Source organism: Dromiciops gliroides, chromosome 3 (genome assembly GCF_019393635.1).
Source record: "Dromiciops gliroides isolate mDroGli1 chromosome 3, mDroGli1.pri, whole genome shotgun sequence".
In the NCBI taxonomy this organism is placed as follows: domain Eukaryota; kingdom Metazoa; phylum Chordata; class Mammalia; order Microbiotheria; family Microbiotheriidae; genus Dromiciops; species Dromiciops gliroides.
In genome coordinates this window covers 519,647,644-519,667,004 of record NC_057863.1, presented here as the reverse complement: position 1 = coordinate 519,667,004, position 19,361 = coordinate 519,647,644, and the positions used below count along the sequence as shown (strand labels likewise).

Below are 19,361 nucleotides of genomic sequence, written 5' to 3'. Positions count from 1 at the left end.
TTTGTAAAATTACTTATTTTATTAAAAAGTAATAGATAATTCAAACTTATTTTTCAGGAATACATCTATGCTATGAAATAACAACTCCCTCTAGAAGGTGTACAAGTCAGCACAGTCATCCAGAGGATGCTAAATTCAGGGACCCACATCATAGAATCACAGTATTCACTCATTGAAGGAACTTAAGTGTTTGTGAAATTGAATTGAATTGAATTGTATCAAGCAGTGAATCAACTGGTTGAAAGCAAACAATTCAATCACTTAATTGATTTCTCTACCCAATTAGAAGATGGGGAAAGCTTGACTTTATCCATCCATTAGTTTGCTACTTTTGGCATGGTATAACAGTAACCTTAGTAACAGGGGCCACATTTAACTTAATTATTGTTGTTTTTCAGTGTTTTACCCAGTAAAATATTTTTTCTCTATTAGATCCAAAGAAATATGTCATGAATCATGGTATTTTAAAGCTTGCTACTGACTTTTAAGACATGTCTATGGTGGATGGGAAATAATCCCAAAGGTTTCAGTGCTGCAGAACAGACCTCCCCTTTCATTCTTTCTTACATTTTGTGACCTTTCTCAATAATTTCAGGAGACCTATGATTTCTGATTGGCATCCATCAGTGAATGCATTTTGTTTTTGGTTGTACTCTCTATGAGCAACATTGAATTTCTGGTTCTGCCACTGCTACAATGGATGCCAAGTACATTACAAACACGGATCAGATTGAAATAAGAGAATAAAGGCCAAATTATAGTTCTGTCAACACAGAGTCAAAAATAACTTGAAAATGTGTGACAGCCCAGTAACCAGTGAAAATGTTGATGACCCGCAGATACCACTGACAAGAGCTCAGGCTTCTATGTGGAAATTCTGTGTGGTCTATAGGAAACTTTCAGGAATGAGTGATCTCTAAATTAGATGGTAGCATTTCATCACAATCCTCAAACAACAGCTTCCTGTGGTTGTTCTCTTTTCTACTTGAGGGTAGTTACAGATTGATCTGGAAGTCTTGTGAAAAACCTTCCTCAGTTTTCTATATCAGCATTATCATCAGTTTAGACAACTTATGATCTTTGGTACAGAGAACTATTGGTAAAAATCTTCCTCCACCAATATAGATTGGCTCCTAATTTGCAACTTTTTATGGAGTTGTCTGCTAGGACAAGTGACTTAGAAGCACACAGCCTGTATATATCAGTGGGGATCTGAGTCTCTACTTGAACCCAAGTCTTTCTGATCCTGAGGTTGCCTCTTTCTTCACTGCTCTACCCTGCTACTCTTGGTTTTCTATCTCATTTGTCTAAAAAAATATGACACGAAGTTAGGCCATATTTAAAGGAGCCAGTTAAAGAGCTTTTTCAAAAGTAGATCTTAGGGAGTTAGTTTTAGATGATTACTAAATAGGGATTTCCTTGTGACAAAGTCCAGAATAAAACCACATGCCTATGCCAAATCAAAATTCTATGTGGCAAACCTATTCACATGGATATAATTTGTCCTGTGCCTTAGATAGTTGTTTCTACTTGGCATAGTAGTGATTACCTTTTCTTCCATTCTCTGACTCTGCTACTTAACATTTTTCACTGTTTTCATGCTTTTTCCCCTTGCACTATTTTGTATCTTCTGACTGAAAAAGTATCTACCAGGAGCTTATACTTGTGGTCCATATTTTAAACCCTGAACAGGAGAACTACAATATTCCTCTTAAAAAGCAAAAACAAATCTGTTATTTAATCACTTCTAGATTATTCCATCTCACTAGTAACTGAAAGGAAATGATGGAGTTTTAAAGTGAGTATACCCTGATCCACAGGATTTAAAATCTGATTCCTTTTAACAGGAATCTTTTTTCAAATATGATTTTCTATTCCATAAGTATGCTTCCTTACCTCAGACTGCAGTGCTAAGATGTGTATATTAAATGCCTTCCTCTTAGTTTTTTTAGAATATATTTTAAAATCAACGGTGTCCTTGTCTGAGAAGATTAAAATGGGATTAATAATTTCAGAAGTACAAAATGAGTGTTTGGGTAGCTTTTTTTTCTCTTTCCTGTAAAGGTAGGAATTATTTCTTAGAGTTTTCATTAATGAAAATTTAAGTCATTCTCAAATAGAAGAATGTGTGTGTGTTTTAACTGAACTATTTTCAGAAAAAAAAAACAACCAGTCATTTAGTTTAGGGCTTCTGGGTTCCTTATTTGGGCCAAGTGCCTGCTAATAAGTTCTCCCAAAAGCAATTTCTGCTGTCCCTCCAGCTTCCTGGCAGGATCTAAATGAGCTGAAGCTCAATTGAAAAAGCAATAGAAATGTAGTTTTCATTTGTTCACCCTTTCCTCAGTACACAGGCCTATTTTTGGCCAAATGAGAGTCTTCACCATGTTACAAATGGCACCAACTATGTTGCTTCCTGAAATTTCAGTTGTACTACTTTGGTAAATGGGTGAAAATTCCGACCTGAATAGAACTGACCAAGAGTACCTGAATTTGGCTGTTGCTTTGGGTTGGATTTATTTGTTCTGTGTAGATGCACAAAATGGTTGATGGAAATCTTTCGCCCTTTTATCCCAGCTCTGATCTGCCCTCTGTCCCCAATCATTTATATTTGAGTAGTAGGGGACGCATATTGAACATGGCTTGCTCTTCTTGCCCGGCCTCTTCTCAATAATTGACAGAAGAAAAGAGTAGCAAGATAGAGGAAGGAAGAAGAAAGGAGAAAGAATCCCTGAGATATATTCTATTTTCTCTCTTTCCTCTCTTTCCTTTTCCCTTTCATTCTACCCTCATCTTCTGATCCCTTGAGATCTGAGCCTTCTAACCATATATTTTAACTATATTTTGTTGGGAAATATGCAATCAAAAGTATTCTAGGCCAGTAGTCTATCCTATATTGACTCATTCGTAAAGCTTGGGGAATCCCATCAATTTATTTTGCTGCTTTTTTGGGGGGTCTATTTCATCATTCTGTTCTCCTTCAGGCTCCCTCACACAAGTTTTTCCTTTTATTCATAATCAGATTTAAAGCTGGAAAGGACTTCAGAAGACACCAAGTCTATTTTAGGACAGAGGTCACCTGCTCATCTTACAGTTGAGGAAACTGAGGCCAAAGAAGTCCAGTGAGACTTGCCTTAGGTTATGCAGGTGGTAAGTGTTCAGAGGTGGGATTTAAACTTGGGTTGTCTGACTCCAAAGACACAGTGGGATCTATTATCCCATTCTGCTTTCCTGTATTACTGACTCTTAAGCATTATCCTGAGTCCTACCTGTCGTATTACTCTCACTGTTGAATAGGAATCTTGGTGTTGGTACAAGTTTGGGAGAATATTTCTTAGGCTAGATTGGGTCAAACTGTTGTAAATAGCAAAAAAAATTCTACCTTTTGCTTTTGCCTATGGAGATCTTGGTCTGTTAAAGTCTTACACTTCTCATCCATATGTAGAAAGAAAAATTCTAGATTTTATATTTTAAAAGGCCAAAGGAGCAGAAGTTCTGCTAGGTCTTATCAAGCTGAAAAGATTTGAGTGTGAACACAGTAACAAGACATTTTTGTTGTCTAAAGAACTACTTCACTTTAGAGAGGCTTATCATCCATAGTTTGGTCACTAGATGGTGAAACATTGGCTACAGTAATTCATGACACTATCTACAAAGGAATGAAGGGGTTGCGATTTGTATGGGTAGAGGGACTGCCCAAAACGATGAAATCAATTTTTTAAAAAACACTGAAGTATGAAGATATCAATTATCTGATAGTTGGCTCCTTTACTTCATTTTAAGATTTAGAGTGGACAGGCTGATTGATAGAATTCAGATTCTGTTAGATTAAAAGTTTTAAACACCATTACCATGTTCATGAATATAAATGATACATTTGTAATAAGTGACCTAGCAGCTGGAGTTCTCCAAATAATATGGGGGGATGTGCTTGCAATATTGATTACACATCTGACTTCCCAGGGGGCTTAGCAGCATTAATCAAAGGAGAGTTTAATAAACTTCTTAGTAGAAGGGTTATGATTTCATTATTTAAAAATTCAGTGAAGACAGCTGTAGTTGAACTTTTACAGGCACTAATCCAGATGGATCATCTGGCAAAGACAGGAAATTTATTCCTTGTATTTTACAACTAATATGCCAATTTATTAATTTTCAGGTTCACATAAATCCCACTGAGCCTAGTTTCAGCTAAAAGCTGATCCAGAGAATAACACCTCATGAATGTGTGGTTTTAATTTGAGCTGCAGAGGTTCTATTTAGGAGGATGTAATTGCGTACCATTTTTCCTAAATGAGGAACTAGGCTTTTTAGTTTAAATAAAAAAGAAAAACAGCACATGCTCCTATGCACCAGAAAAAAATAAGCATAAAACTCAGAATGTCAGAAATAAATTCGAAGGGTCAGAAGATATTTCAATCTATGGCACCTTCAGTTCACTGAAACCTCTTTTTTTTTTCTTTTCTCATCAGCCATGGTCTTATCCTATACTATTTTTCCTTATGAAAAAAAAAGTTACATGAACTACGTAAAAACTGTGACTTAAGTTTGACTTTTATATATTCAAAATACAAGAAGTTTTTAAGGTTTGACTTTCTACCTTGAAATACAGATCACTTTTGGGTTATTCAGCCATTTTTCACTGTTTGCTAATAGACCTTTAGCTATTAGAATAAGAGAATGAAGGAAAAAGGGGCCTGGAATCAAAATCTAGGTACTGTATGTTGGCATTAAACAAGTTTAGTTCTGGTTCAGTAGAATTTGATGTTTTCAAATCTTTTGTCCAGAAGTAGAGAAAGCAACCTGTGGTAAAGGTTGTAGGTTAGAATGTCTCTTTTGGGGGCGGCTAGGTGGCGCAGTGGATAAAGCACCAGCCCTGGATTCAGGAGTACATGAGTTCAAATCAGGCCTCAGACACTTGACAGTTACTAGCTGTGTGACCCTGGGCAAGTCACTTAACCCCCATTGCCCCACAAAAAAAAAAAAAAAAAAAGAATGTCTCTTTTGCTATACTTGGGTATGGTACTCCTGAAGAGTGATGTGACCTAACATCAAAGTAGACCTTTGTTTTTTGTCACCACGCTAGGGTGTGGTGGACAGACTTTTCCTGTAGATATGTATATGTATATGTATATGTATATGTATATGTATATGTATATGTATATGTATATGTATATGTATACGTATATGTATACGTATACGTGTATGTATTTGTATATGTATGGGTATGGGTATAGGTACACACATATTACTATACATATTCACATACATACATATAGGTGTATATATACACAATGTTTATCTGTGTATATATTTGCATATATGTGTATACATACACGTATGTATATACATACATATATACATACTAATGGACTATCAGCTGTCCATCTGAGTGTATGAATAATAGGAAGTCATCATCTTTTTGGTTCTTCCTTTTCAATACTTATGGATTGTCAGAATTTAGAATGTTCAAGGGCTTGAAGCCTTTAGAGCAATGTTGCTTACGAACAGGAATATTTGGAAATTCCCGTCATCTATAAGGAATTCCTTTTCCATTTAGACTTTGTTTTGGAATTCTCCTTAATGCTGATAAATGCCTTTAGAAATCATTGTCTTCCCATTTTATGATCTATTGGTGATTAATAATCAAAGTTGTTCCTTCTTTCAAGGAAGTTTATATGATTTAAAAATACTTAGGGGAGACACCTTGTTGGAGGAAAGTAAAATTTTTGTTCCATTGAATTTTGTGCTTTTCCATGGTCAAAAAAACCCATGACCACTGTGGGAGCTTTTATTTCTATAGATCTTAGTCAACTGTGTGCTTATAAAGATGTGGTCTATTTGAGAATATCACTTGCAAAAGTCTACATTTTCACTTCTTGTAACTTAATTAAGGATTCCTTCTCAACACATATTTACATTGTTTTCATAAATCTTTTGTAACAAAGGAAAGTAGTGGGACAGCTAGATGGCGCAGTGGATAGAGCACCGGCCCTGGAGTCAGGAGTACCTGAGTTCAAATCCGGCCTCAGACACTTAACACTTACTAGCTGTGTGACCCTGGGCAAGTCACTTAACCCCAATTGCCTCACTGAAAAAAAAAAGAAAAAAAAAAGGAAAGTAGTTATATTGGCTGATAGTTTTTGATAAATATGTTCTCAAACTTTTTTCATTAGAAATAACATCAACACTATTTTCTAACAAGCATTTTTTATCCTCTTGTATTCTGAATGTCTCCAAAACTGATTCCTCAATAGCCTAAAATTGGGTTGCACTTAATGTGAATGTCATTTATGTATAGTTCTGTTATGTATCATCTTCTTGTCTTTGTTTTCTTCAGTGCTATTTTGACTTCTTGGTGCAACAAATAGTGTGTTGTGATATTAAAGTTCAAATATCTTGATTCCTGTGATAGAAACATAATTTTTTGATTTTACAAATCTTTCCAAATTGTCATCTTTTTATTCCCCATTCTTTCAGTTTCATCCTTAAATGTCCTTGAGGTGATTTAGCTTAATAAGTTCTCCTGTCATGCTTTTTGTAAACTTGATCTTTCTTTCACCACTGTTTGCTATTTAATGATGACATAATGTTCATAATCCTCTACTATCCTCCTCTGAAAGATTTCTGTCCTTGACTTCTGTCTTTCTGCTTAGCAAGAGGATCAAGTGTTTGCCGGCTGAGATATCTTACCACTTCTCTTGCTTTCTTTGTTGTGAGGCTTAATTAATAACATTGTATCATTTATATCACTCATTTATATATTAACCTTCCTTGGGAAATGATGATAAGCTATGTCAAGAATATATGTACTTTTAACTATTTGCCATTTGGGGGCATTGATTGCTTTATAAGATGGTTCAGGGTGGAAATTAATTGCATGCTGTATCATCTTTTCATTTTTATTTTGATCTCTAACAAGATGATGGTTAGACTATATTGAGAAAGCCTATTTGTTAACATTTCCACATTATTAACCAGTAATTTCCTGTTTTAATTTTTTTTTGATTATGCAATTCTAAGTAGCATTACAAGATCATAAGCTTAGGTTGATAGGCATTTCAGTGGTCATCTTGTCCAGCTCCCTAGTTTGACTTGACCGTAGTCATGACAAAATAATTATAACTTGATTTATGACTCTGAATCCAGGTCACATAAGTGATTTCGTGTATGTGTGTGTGTGTGTGTGTGTCTATTTGAGATGTCAAGTATCTGCCAACTCTCTTCTTAAAAGAAAAAAAAGCATTCATAAAGTAGAGGGATGAGGCATCTGTGCAATCTATAAGTATTTATTGCATTTCCTTTCTTTTTCTGAAAAATATATTCAAACTCACTTTTTATTGACTTACTCTGTGTCCAATTTGACATTAAAATCACCAGATATTAAAATATATTGACTTAAATTAGAGGATTTTACTGAATTTTCATCAAATTTATCTATCTTCTGTAATGGATATTGGTGCAATGTTGTCATTATTTTCATGTTATTCTTTTTACAAATGCTTGTCATAAGCATGGAAAAGGTTAAACAACCAAATATCCCTTGAAATCCCTTGACAAATATCCCTTATTGTTGCACATAGAACAGAACCAACTTTGTTAATGCATTTATTTGCATTGCCAAGGAGGCTTTTTTAGTCATCTTTTAATTTCCATTTATCTTCTAGCTTGTTTATAGCACAAATATCATTACTAATTCAAGTAGTATTTGGAAAATGATTTCATGTATAGAGTATCAACAGTCAAATTATTATATATAGACAGTCTTAGGAGTGTGTGAAACTAGCAACTTCTGACCCTTTTCTGCCTCTCTGCCTCTGTTTTACCAGAAGCTCCATGGGACTGAGGATCATTTTGTATTTTTATTTGTTTCATGGGTATTCATGACTAAAGAATTCATCCCCTAGAATTAAGTCAAACTGCTGGTGATGATCCTCTCTGTACTTCACTAGGGTGGTTTTTAGAAAGTAGACATAGTTTGTTGACAGGACTATACCTGAAAGAATCCCAGCATGGTTGTGTCTGTCAGAGCTGGTGCTCCAGAGGATAGTATGTGGGGACAGAATGGCAACTGCATGCCAAGAATGGTTATGAGAGGTACTTTGTGAAACAGTCCTGGAATAATGATGTATTTGTTATGGGGTGAGAATTCTCCCAGGTAAATAATGCAATTCAATTAGTTTATTTATGTAGGCCTTAGGTTCATATGTAGAACTGGAAGGATTATGACTTTACATTTTGGAGAGACTCAGAGGTGATCTACTGATTTGACAGATAAGGAACTTGGGGCTGAGAAAAGTCAAATAACTTTCTGAAGGTCACACAGGTCATAAGTAGCAGATTCTGTTTTGAACCTAGATCCTCATACTCCAAATCCATCAAAGCACTTTGCTATCTCTGAGTATAGTGAATGAAATGAAGCATTACTCTACCCAAAGTGGGTTGAAAAATGTGTGGACTATGAACATGAGAGAATTGTTTATATTAATATTGTAGCATGAAAGCAATAGGAAAACATTATCTGTTTGCCTGCCTAGTACCATATTAGTGAATGCAACTACTGATTGAAAAATATCCACTTGAGCTTCATTGTTAGAAAAAATAAAATCATGAACCAACAGCATAAACTTCCTGTGCTCTTTTACATAGGTAGAGTTGATGAATCAGCTGATGCATTATGCTGAGGTCTAACAAAAATGGAAGTCTTTTGGATGGGAAATGTGCATATTTTCCATAGAGATTTGCAAAGAACTCTCCAAGGGCCTGTTGTTTCCATTTTAAGGAAGAATGACATTGAAAATTATGACTTATTGAAGTCATCCATTTTTAAAGGAAAGTTTGAGAAGGAATTTGTAATTCTAGAATTTCCTAAAGGAACCACGCTAAACATGTTCACCAAAGTCCCTGACTTCATCTCATATGGCCTTAGGTGGTATAAGTGTGATAAGTAAGAAACAATATGCTATTTAAAGAAAACATAGACCTCAAGCAAATATAGTTTTTTTCTTTGAATGTTGACAAGCCAAACGCTATTTTGTGTGTGTGTGTGTGTGTGTGCATGCTTACACACACACACACACATATATATATATATATATATATATATATATATATATATGTATATATTTCTATCTTGGGGAAATCTCTGGATTATATAACTGTAATATTACTTTCTCAGACTATCCTTTTAAACTACCCAGAAACCTGAAAAGGTGAAAAGTGCAAGGCAACAGGATAGCTAATGGGCTGTCTCCCTTATGTCCCATATCCTTCAGATGCAAATCAAACTGATTAAGTCCACAGTGGTTCTTAGTCCTGATTATTCTACTTCTCATCTCTTCATGTAGCTTCACAGCAGCAGTGCTCCTATTAATAAGCTTTCTGTTTCTGCCTGTAAGTGTTGCTATATTTTATGAAAATGAAAGACACAGCTTATATAGATGAAAAACTACATTTGACCCAAAACCAAAACTACTTTTGTTTCTAAAAATAAGCTCATTTTGTCTGGGAAAATTCCCAGTGTTGTTCTCTCTTTTATTTTCCATTACAGAAAGAAAAAAAACAACACACCACTATTTTTGTTGAAGACAAATAACTCTCTTGAGCAGCTTAAGTTGCATTCGTGTGCATTTATGTTCTGTGATTGGAGAACTAAATAAACTCAAATAGTGTTTCCTATTCACACATAAACAGATAATGCCTAAAACTAACTTTCAAAGGTATTCGGTTTTTCATTCTCTCACTCAAATAGAGCAGGTATAGGTACAATAAAATTTGCATTTTATCTCTAACCTATTTAGAAGAGCCTTAGTGTCCCTTTTTAATCTTATAGACTGATACCAATGTGGCTTCCTAGAATGGAAAGGAATCAATTTTCTCTTTGTTGGTCTCCCAAATGCTCTGATGTAAAAGTTGAGGTTCCAGCTATGCTTTTGCTACCTCCTCTTTGCCCCACCCTTCTGAAAAAAAATTACACTGTTTTAGTCACATAAAAAGGAAAGTTGTGAATGGAGAAGTGGAAATGATTCCACCCGTGCTGAGAAAAGGCAGAGATGGAGAGTATCAAATTTGTCTTCCATTCATTTTATTTATTGAAAGCTTACTGATATGCTAGACACTAGTGTAACCCCATGGAAAGAACACCCTGACTCTCTAATTCCTTTTAATTTAATATGTCATATTAATGAACTTGGATGAGAGTCACACAGTATGGACAGACAACATTCTTTGAAGGAGGAGGAAGTAGCCAGAATGAATCATGAATCATTCTAAGTCTTCTGAATGTAGATATTTCAGGATTAAACTCCATACTAAGAAATCTGTTGTGATCTCTGACTGTTTCTTTCCCCACTATTTCTGATCAATTGTTCTTTGTAATCTCTTCCATCTACCTCTCTTCTCTACCACTGCTCTAATTCAGTCCCTTATCACCTTGTGCTCATATCTATCCACCTTCAGTGATACCCCATGTCCTAGAGAGTAGCATCCCAATAACCTGGCCTTCAAGGACTTCCATAATCTGGTCCCAATTTACTATTCCCCACCTTTTCTACTACCTACCTACATGACTGATTGCTTTCATGCAAACTATTCTGGTCATTGCTTTAATACTCTTGAACTTTGCTGCTTTGGTGATATTATGTATGACATTCCATTGAACTAGGGTGATCTCCTCCCTTCTCTTACTGATCTAAATCCCACCTATCACTTTAGGGCTCAATTCATGCTTTACCTATTCCAAGGTTTCTATGAGCAGCCGAACTTGAAGGACTCGTAATTAAGGACTTCTATAGTACTTACCAATTAATTTTGTGTTGCACTGACACTAATTTTATGTTGCATTTTACCATTAGTTACTTTTGGGCAAGGGGCTTCATCTTCTCAGTTATACTATTATCTTCTTAAGGACATAGATGTTCTTATACGTCTTTGATTTTCCCACTGATTCAAAGATAGCATTTTGAATAAAGTGGGATTCAGTAAATGATAATAATATGCTTTAAGGTTTGCAAAGCCTTTTAAATGTATGTCATTATATATCCATAACAACTCTGAGAGGTAGATGCTATTATTGTCCTTATTTTGCAGATAAGAAAACTGAGGCTGAAAAAGGTTAAGTGACTAGCCTAGCATGACACAGATAGAAAGTGTCTGAGTCCAGATTTGCACTTAGGGTATCCTAACTCTAGGCCTAGCCCTCTATCCACTGTCCCACCCAGCTGTTACTGGGCTGGTCTCTCAAATTTTCTGTTGCAAAATTTGTAGTTCTAGCTATGCTGTTGCTTTATTTAGGGGTAGCAAGGTGGTGCAGTAGATAGAACACTGGCTCTGGAGTCAAAAGGACCTGAGTTCAAATCTCACCTCAGACACTTACTAGCACTATGACCCTAGGCAAGTCACTTAACCCCATTTGCCTTAAACATCCGAGGCCATCTCCAGTTGTTCTGATGAATATCTTGCCACTGGACCCAGATGGCTCTGGAGGAGAGAGTGAGGTTGGTGACCTTGCACAGCCCTCCCTTACTTAAACCTAATTCAGTGCAAATCATAACATCACCCCAATGTCCAGAACAAAGGACCAACAACAACAATTGCTTTCTTTAATTGATTACCTGAATGGAGAATTTATATTTAACTGGTTTTAGATAGTATTCCTATATAGCAAAAAAAAAAAAAAAAAAAAAAAAAGCAAGAGAATTATGGAAACTGACCTCCCTCTGCTGAACAGATGACGACAATATTACTGAAAGGTCCATCCCCTTTGTTATTATATACTCCAACTTTCACCTCAAAAGGAGTGAGTGGAGGTACACTTTCATCTCTGTAGATGAACTTTGAAGCATCTGATGAAGTGACCATTTTTTCTTTCCAACCACGGGTTCCATTGGGTCTGAATGCCACAATGTAGCCAAATCCTTCCCCATTCTGAAACTCTTCCGATACTGGCTGAAGAAGAAAAGTGCAGTTAGTTATCAGAGACATTAAACACTTTTATATACTTGAGGTTTGCCATGAATCTCTTTAAATTAGTGATTTCTGATAAACAGAGGACCTAGCATCTTGTAGCTCCCTGGGCACCTTGCATAACGCAATGCAGATATTACATAGTAATAAATATGTGTAAAATGAATAGGAAAAAGAGAACTTTTGAATATAAGTAGCACATTGAAAACCATGATGCCATAATTGCTCCAAAGTGTTCTGCAAAATCAAAGCCTTTGAAAATAACATCTGAAAAATTCAAATTAAAATAAATTTATTAATACTCTACAATCTTAGGCACTGGCTTGATAACACGTAGTTCTTTTTTTTTTTAATTTTAACTATCTAAGGTATTGATATCCCTTAAATTAAAATAGGATTTTTTCTCAATTAGTTGTGTCATAAAATGAATGTTGCCAGGGTCCTGAGTTCCAGGGGGAAAATTAAGTGGCCATTAAATTGGGAAAAATTATGTTCTACTAAGTAGGTTTAGTGTGGTCATTCACAGCAATTTTAGGGTTAGATGTCAACATAAACATTTTACAATCTAGTCTTCCTATTGTTGAGCTCTGTGTACTCTTTGGAAGTGTGAAAAGAATTGTATCATATTTATTTTACAACTTTTTGTTTGTGTCCACGTCATATGTAAATGTGTTCAAATGGGGTTTCTCTCTCCAAAACCGACAAACAAATAAAGGGATTAGTAAATAAATAAAGAAGCAAACAAACAAACAAACAAATAAATGGGAATAGATGATTCAATCAGGCAGAAAACCCAGATTTGGTTAAAAGTGACAGCCTGTGATAGAAAAGAAGTTATGAAATTCAGATTTCCTAGTTAATATAGGAGAGATAGTGTCCATATAGAGAGGCGAATTCTTATTGTGATTGGAAAAATGCCATCTTATTCACTTTTGAGTTCAGTTTAAACAGCAAATAGGTCTTGATCAATTTTATTTAGATATAGAGTCCAAATACTGAGTTGGTTAAGTTTACATTTTGACAGGCCTCAGAGGAAAACTTTAAAACTCCTAAACTCAAAGAAAGAAGAAACAGAACTGCTGAAAAAGGGAGGAGCTTTGTGGAAAGATTTTTAGGAAGAGAAGAGGTTCTAGCATAAGATGCACTAACACTTTGAAGGACTATTAGGGCATGAGATAATTAAATTTTTTAGAAAACTATAATGCTCCTAACTAAGCTTGGATTTTGATATTCTCTTTCATTTTGCTTCCAAAAGAAATTTATATATTTTTCCTAATAATATTTTATGTTATCTATATGTATATTTTTGATAATAAAATATTTTTTATATAAAAGTGACTGAAGAGTAGATAGCTACTTTTCCTATAAGGGGTACTTGAAGATATAAAGATTTCAGATTTTAGCTATGACAAGATGCATGTGGAGGGGTGAGAGTAGCACAGTGAATGCATATCCCACCACATAAACCAAGGGCATGGACAAATCTCAGAAGTTTTTCTTCCCAAGTGATAGCATATCATGGTATTGGAGAAAAGTCACCTGGGTAACTGCTGCGAAAAAAATGAAAAGGTCATTTTGGGCAATATAATTGAGATGAAGGCTCCAAACTGCTGCACACCCTCATTTGAAGAGAGGAAGTCTCAGCTTTTGTATGGGCCATATTTTGGTGGGGGGAAAAAGTCTTTTTCCTCTAAAAATTCAAGATAAAGTCCAACGGAGTAACAAGCTTCCTTACCTCCCAGGCTATCACTAATTCATGCCTTCTTCCACTTCTGCCACTTACATTGGCGGAGCTGTCTTTGGAACTATAAATAAAAAGGGTGGGGTAGGGAGAAAGAATATTCATGTTATTTAAACTTATCTACAATAAAGATCTTGTGGTTCTGTTCAAGTTGAGTCCAAATAAATATAATAATAACATGCATTTCTAGTTCTGCTTTAAATGTTTTAAGGTTTACAATCAAGGAATATTTATTAAACACTCACTGCAGGTACTATGCTATGTATTAGGAAAAAGAGAAAGTTAGATGATTCTGTTCTCTGACCTTGACGATCCTGCAATCCACTAAGTTTGTTAGAAGATAACAATAGAGAGAACTCTGCTACAGAGTGCTGTAAGATAAGGACATTAGAAAATTACAAATTGACATGAGGGAGTAATATCATTAACAATCTAGCAGTTTCCTGGAGGCTTCCTGAGGAAGACAAGTAGGAAATCCAAAAATGAAGATAGTTATGAAATCTCTTCCTCACAACACTGAAAGGTAGATAGTGCAAGTATTATTATCTGTATTTTTTTTTAAATCAAGTTCAGAGAGGTTTAGTTTATTTTCTATAATTACACAGCTGGTGAATGTTTGAGCTGAGATTCAAACTAAGGTCACCATTATGTTGCTTATCAAATGCAAAATATACTTTTCTGAATTGATAGTATAGTTATAGTTATATTGCAGCACATATAATATTTGTTTACAGCACTTTGCTAATGAGACAAAAGCCATGTTATAATCTTCACATGGACAAATGTGCTTGGCTCTTTTCCTAAAGGTGACTTCATTCCTAAACCCACCATCTTGCAAGAGATTGACCACAGGGAGAGTTGGATGAGACAACATGTGGAATGACACTAATCTATAACCAAAATTAAAAGGACAATTTATGCCTCAGGCCCCACTATCAGTAGGTTAACAGTTTCAACTTCATGTATAAAGGGCATCAAATATATATGCTCTAACCCCAAAGAGTAATGGAGAAATATGTAGTATATGTAAGAAATATGTAAATATATGTAAGAAGGCCATATGGTACACTGATTACTCTGATATAGAAAATAGAGAAAAGGGTCTAATAGGAACCATCTATGATCTGAAAAGATGGTGAAATGTTCATGCTGCAAGAGTAAGGGACACAAGCTAGAGAGTCTGAATGTCTTGACATCCCTGAAATATTAAAAGGTATAGAGAAGACTTCTAGTACATAGGCTAGATGATGGAGAATTGATGGAAAAAAATGTGGGCAAGATTACACATGATGGGTTGCAACCTGCCTCTATGGAGGGACTAGTCACACAAATCCACTGAATAATAAAGACACATCAGGCATAAGCATAATGAAAAAATATCTGGAATTATTGTGCTTTTATGTTAGATATTTCCATTGACCCATTCAATATTTCAGGCAATGACTTTGGTAATATTTAGAGCTTAGTAACAGAAATTGAACAGTGTCCTTTTGGAATGATGAAAGGAGTCTTCTTTAGCATTTATTAAGGCTTTAGTACTATTAGATAGGGAGTCAGAGGGGGAAATCTTCCTTTCCATTGCATAGTGAAAATATAGCCAATGTTAAGTAGCTGATGTTATTTCTTTCTTTCTTCCTTTTTTTTTTTTTTTTTGGTGTGACAATGACGGTTAAGTGACTTGCCCAGGGTCACACAGCTAGTAAGTGTCAAGTGTCTGAAGCTGGATTTGAACTCAGGTGCTCCTGACTCCAGGGCCGGTGCTCTATCCACTGCACCACCTAGCTGCCCCCCGCCCCTCCATGTAATTTTAAGGTAGGAAATAAGCATTTATTCAGTGTCCTCTATGTGCCAGGAACTGTGATAATACTTTACAAATATTATCTCATTTGATCCTCATAACAACCCTGGGAGGTACGATATATTATTATCTCCTTTTTATAGTTGAAGCAAACCAAGGTTAAATAACTTGCCCAGGGTCACACAGCTAGGAAGTGTCTAAGATTATATTTGAATTTCCTTACTGAGGGCCAGTGCTCTGTCCAATGTGCCACCCACATGCTTAATTTTAAGATACACTATATAGCTTATGAGTTTTCTAGATTAAACATTTTCAAAATTATATTGTAGAAATTCTTTTAAGATGTCCAATGGAGCATAAGGTAGTAGAATATTTGGTTTTCTACTTGGCATATTTGTACTGTATTTTGTCTTGTGTCTTTGCTAAAGAAACAATTTAAAGCATATGTGTATGTAAACACATGTTTCTATATCGGTATGTATATGTATCTAAAGGCATATACATACATAACCACATATATATGTGTGTATATATATATATACATATACACATATACATACACACACATACATACATACATACATATATATAGTATGTCTGTGATTTTATCTGTGTAGGGAGTACCTGGAGTGGCAACCCCTCTATAACTTTTTGTCTTAGAAATGTTGACTAGGAAGGTAAGTGATTTGCTAATAATTACAAAACTAGTATGCACCAAAGGCTAAACTTGAGCTCAGATCTTTCTGCCACTGAGATTGGCCTTTGCTACACCTCCTCCCTATGTAATAAACCCTATATGTAAACCAACAACCTACCTGGTGAAGTTGCAGGATTGAAAAATCTATATAGAAGACTTTAAATAGGCTTCCAATGAAAATTAAAATAGAATGTTCGATTTAAAATATTTTTGTTGGCATTGCATTTAATTAATTAACTCTAAATTATTCACGCTCAAAACATACCTTTCCCTAATAAATGTGTCATGGTAAAAGAGGACTAATTTTTACAGTGTTGGTATTCATACCAACATCTCCCAAGGCATTTGCTTGAGTAAGAGTTTGTGCCTTGATTAGAACCTGTAATAAATTAAAATGTTTTTAAATTTTTTATAAATTTTACATTTTACCTAGGGAGTTAGGCCATCATACATTTTTCTGTGTTAAAGTCTCTAATCAAGGTGTAATGCTTTACATAAGCAAAAAAATTACCCTTAAAATAGAAATGTAAATAGAATCATAATTTCCTAAATCTATTACGTGGTGCTTCCCTTAATTTGGATGTTAAGTAGCACTTCAGTCATTTGCAGTAAAACGTATGAGACACAATTTTATTTCTTTTACTTTCAGTCCTACATATAATGAAAATTTGGTCAATTGATAGTTTTTATGAATATTATAGGAAGGAAAGGATTAAATATCTGCCTAAATTTCTTAAGTTTCCCTGATTCTTGCAGGGGTAGGAGGAACAGGGGGATGGTGGAAAAGCGAAAGAATTTCAAAATGAGTCAGCTGGGAGGGAAAAGAGATATCTGAGAAGACTAGATTGTGAGAAAAAAGCCAAAAAAAAAAAAAAACTAAAACTAATGAAACAGATGAAGAAAAGGGGAAATACACTGAGCAAAATTAAATATCAGTGTCTCAGTGTATCTCCATAGCTCCCCTTAGAAACTCCCCTTATCACCATAGAGGAAACCTCTTTGTTTTATTACTGTGTATATCCATGTTGCACTTAGACTAACCATTTCCCCCTGCCCGCCATACTTTTGGTACATAATTGACCCATCTTGATTTTCAGTCCTACACATTCTTGGGGATGTCTTTTTTTTTTTGGTCACTTCTTGCCCACCTCCTATTATTAGTAATACTAATTAATGTCATCTCCATATTTTCAACTCATTCTGCAAGAATCAGGGAAACCTAAGACATTTAAGCAGACAATCTTTTCTTTCCTATAATATTCATAAAAAAAAACTATCTCCCCTTCCTATTTCAGCTTTCTTTCTTTTGTATTGTCTAGGCTGAAAGCTTGGTGAAGGCAGGGACCATCTTTCTTTTCCATATTTGTATTCCCAGTGTTGAGCACAATGCTGGATGCATAGAAAGTGCTTAAGAAATCCTTATTGTATATTGACTATTATTATCTTCCCTCTCCCCCATACTTGTTTTCTTCTGGTTACATGTGAGTCTTTCTTTATGATGAGAAAGGAGAGAGGAAAAAGGAGAGACAGAGACAGAGACAGAGAGACAGAGACAGAGAGACAGACAGGCAGACACAGAGAGAGAGAGAGAGAGAGAGAGAGAGAGAGAGAGAGAGAGAGAGAGAGAGAGGGAGGAGAGGACGTAAGCCTTTATCAAGCACCTACTATGTTCCAGGCACTGTACTAAGTGCTAGGGTTACAAAGAAAGGCAAAAGACAGTTCCTGCTTACTAGATGGAAGGAAGCTATTGAATTAGTGGAGCGCTGGAGAGAGGGGGACAGTAGTTGCAGATAATTGAACAAAAGTGACCCTTCTTACAGAGAAACTAAGATAGAAAAGTATAGATATAGAACACTGTGTCTCAAATAATATCACCGAGGGATATTACTGAAGGGACATTACAGAGTTCTGAAAAATCAAAACAAAACAGCATCTGTTTCATGGTTATGATGTCTGAAAATTGAAGTTAGTTTTTGTAGAGGTTACTGAAGGGTATGGGGCCAAGAGGAAAAAGTTATCAAAGGATAACAATGTTATAGTTTAGATATTAAAAGATTAAATGATTTGTTATAATAATATCATGCTAGAAAAAGAACAACACTCATAAGTGTGATTCTTTAGGTAGGCATAGTAGATAAAGTTCCAGGTCAGAAGTCAGGAAGACTTATCTTCCTTAGTTCAAATCTGGCTTCATATACTTATGAGCTGTGTGACCCTGGGCAAGTCACTTAACCCTGTTTGCCTCAATTTGCTCATCTGTAAAATCAGCTGGAGAAGGAAATGTCAAACAACTCCAGTATCTTTGCTAAGAAAAGGGGTAATGAAGAGTTGGGCATGACTAAAAAAATGACTAAACAAAAACAATAAATATAAACCATATGAAAAGTTGAAATTAATCATTGACTTAGGTTGATTCCCCGCTCCCCCCCCCCCCGCCTTGTACAGGGTTATCTACATTTCTTTATGTATGTTCTACCTACATACCTCTACAAAAAGGCAATATGGTCAAGTGGAGCACTAGCCTTGGAGATAGGAAAACTGAACTCTAATTCCACTTCTGAACCTCAGTATTAATTTCCTATTGGTGAGTTTCTTAATATTTTTATGCCTTATACATCTGCCTGGGACTTATCTGATAGAGTATAAGCCTCTTGGAGGGTAGGAACTCCTTCAATTTTTTTTTTCCAGGCAGATGGTACTTAATAAATGCTTATGGGATGATCAGTTGATTGACCTATTAAATCATAGACTATTAGCCAATTTGTGTAGGTTCCACAAATGTACAAAATCACTCATTCATATTTGTGTATCTGAATGGTCACCTCCTCTTATGTTCCTTCACAACTTGGAAAGACCTTGGCTTCTCAAAGGTTGTTCCAGTTAGCACGAGCAGAGAAGCACTTGAGTTTGGGTGTATCAATGGATAATGTGATTGTCAGCTGAGGACTATTCTAGCTTAATGTAGAGAGGCTTATCATAAGAGTGTTGGTGATTGGATGAAGAATCTATTTTTGGTCCAATCAATTTATGACATTATCCTCTTTGGTTGGAGAAGTTTAAAATCTATGGCAGTGGAGGGAAGACTCACACAAATGTGATTATGCATGGATCCTTAAAATAATGGAGTAATGACCTTTTACATTTCAAGTGAGAGAAAGGGCAGG

At 35.4% G+C, this 19,361-nt stretch overlaps 1 protein-coding gene across 1 annotated transcript in view; it reads right to left on the bottom strand.

The window, feature by feature from the left end:
• CNTN5 (contactin 5) overlaps positions 1–19,361 on the bottom strand; it is a 1,623,595-nt gene that overhangs the window by 55,081 nt on the left and 1,549,153 nt on the right. Inside the window, 3 exon segments of the mRNA XM_043997073.1 lie at positions 11,709–11,943; positions 13,697–13,749; positions 13,752–13,766. Coding sequence (XP_043853008.1) covers positions 11,709–11,943; positions 13,697–13,749; positions 13,752–13,766 — 303 coding nt within the window.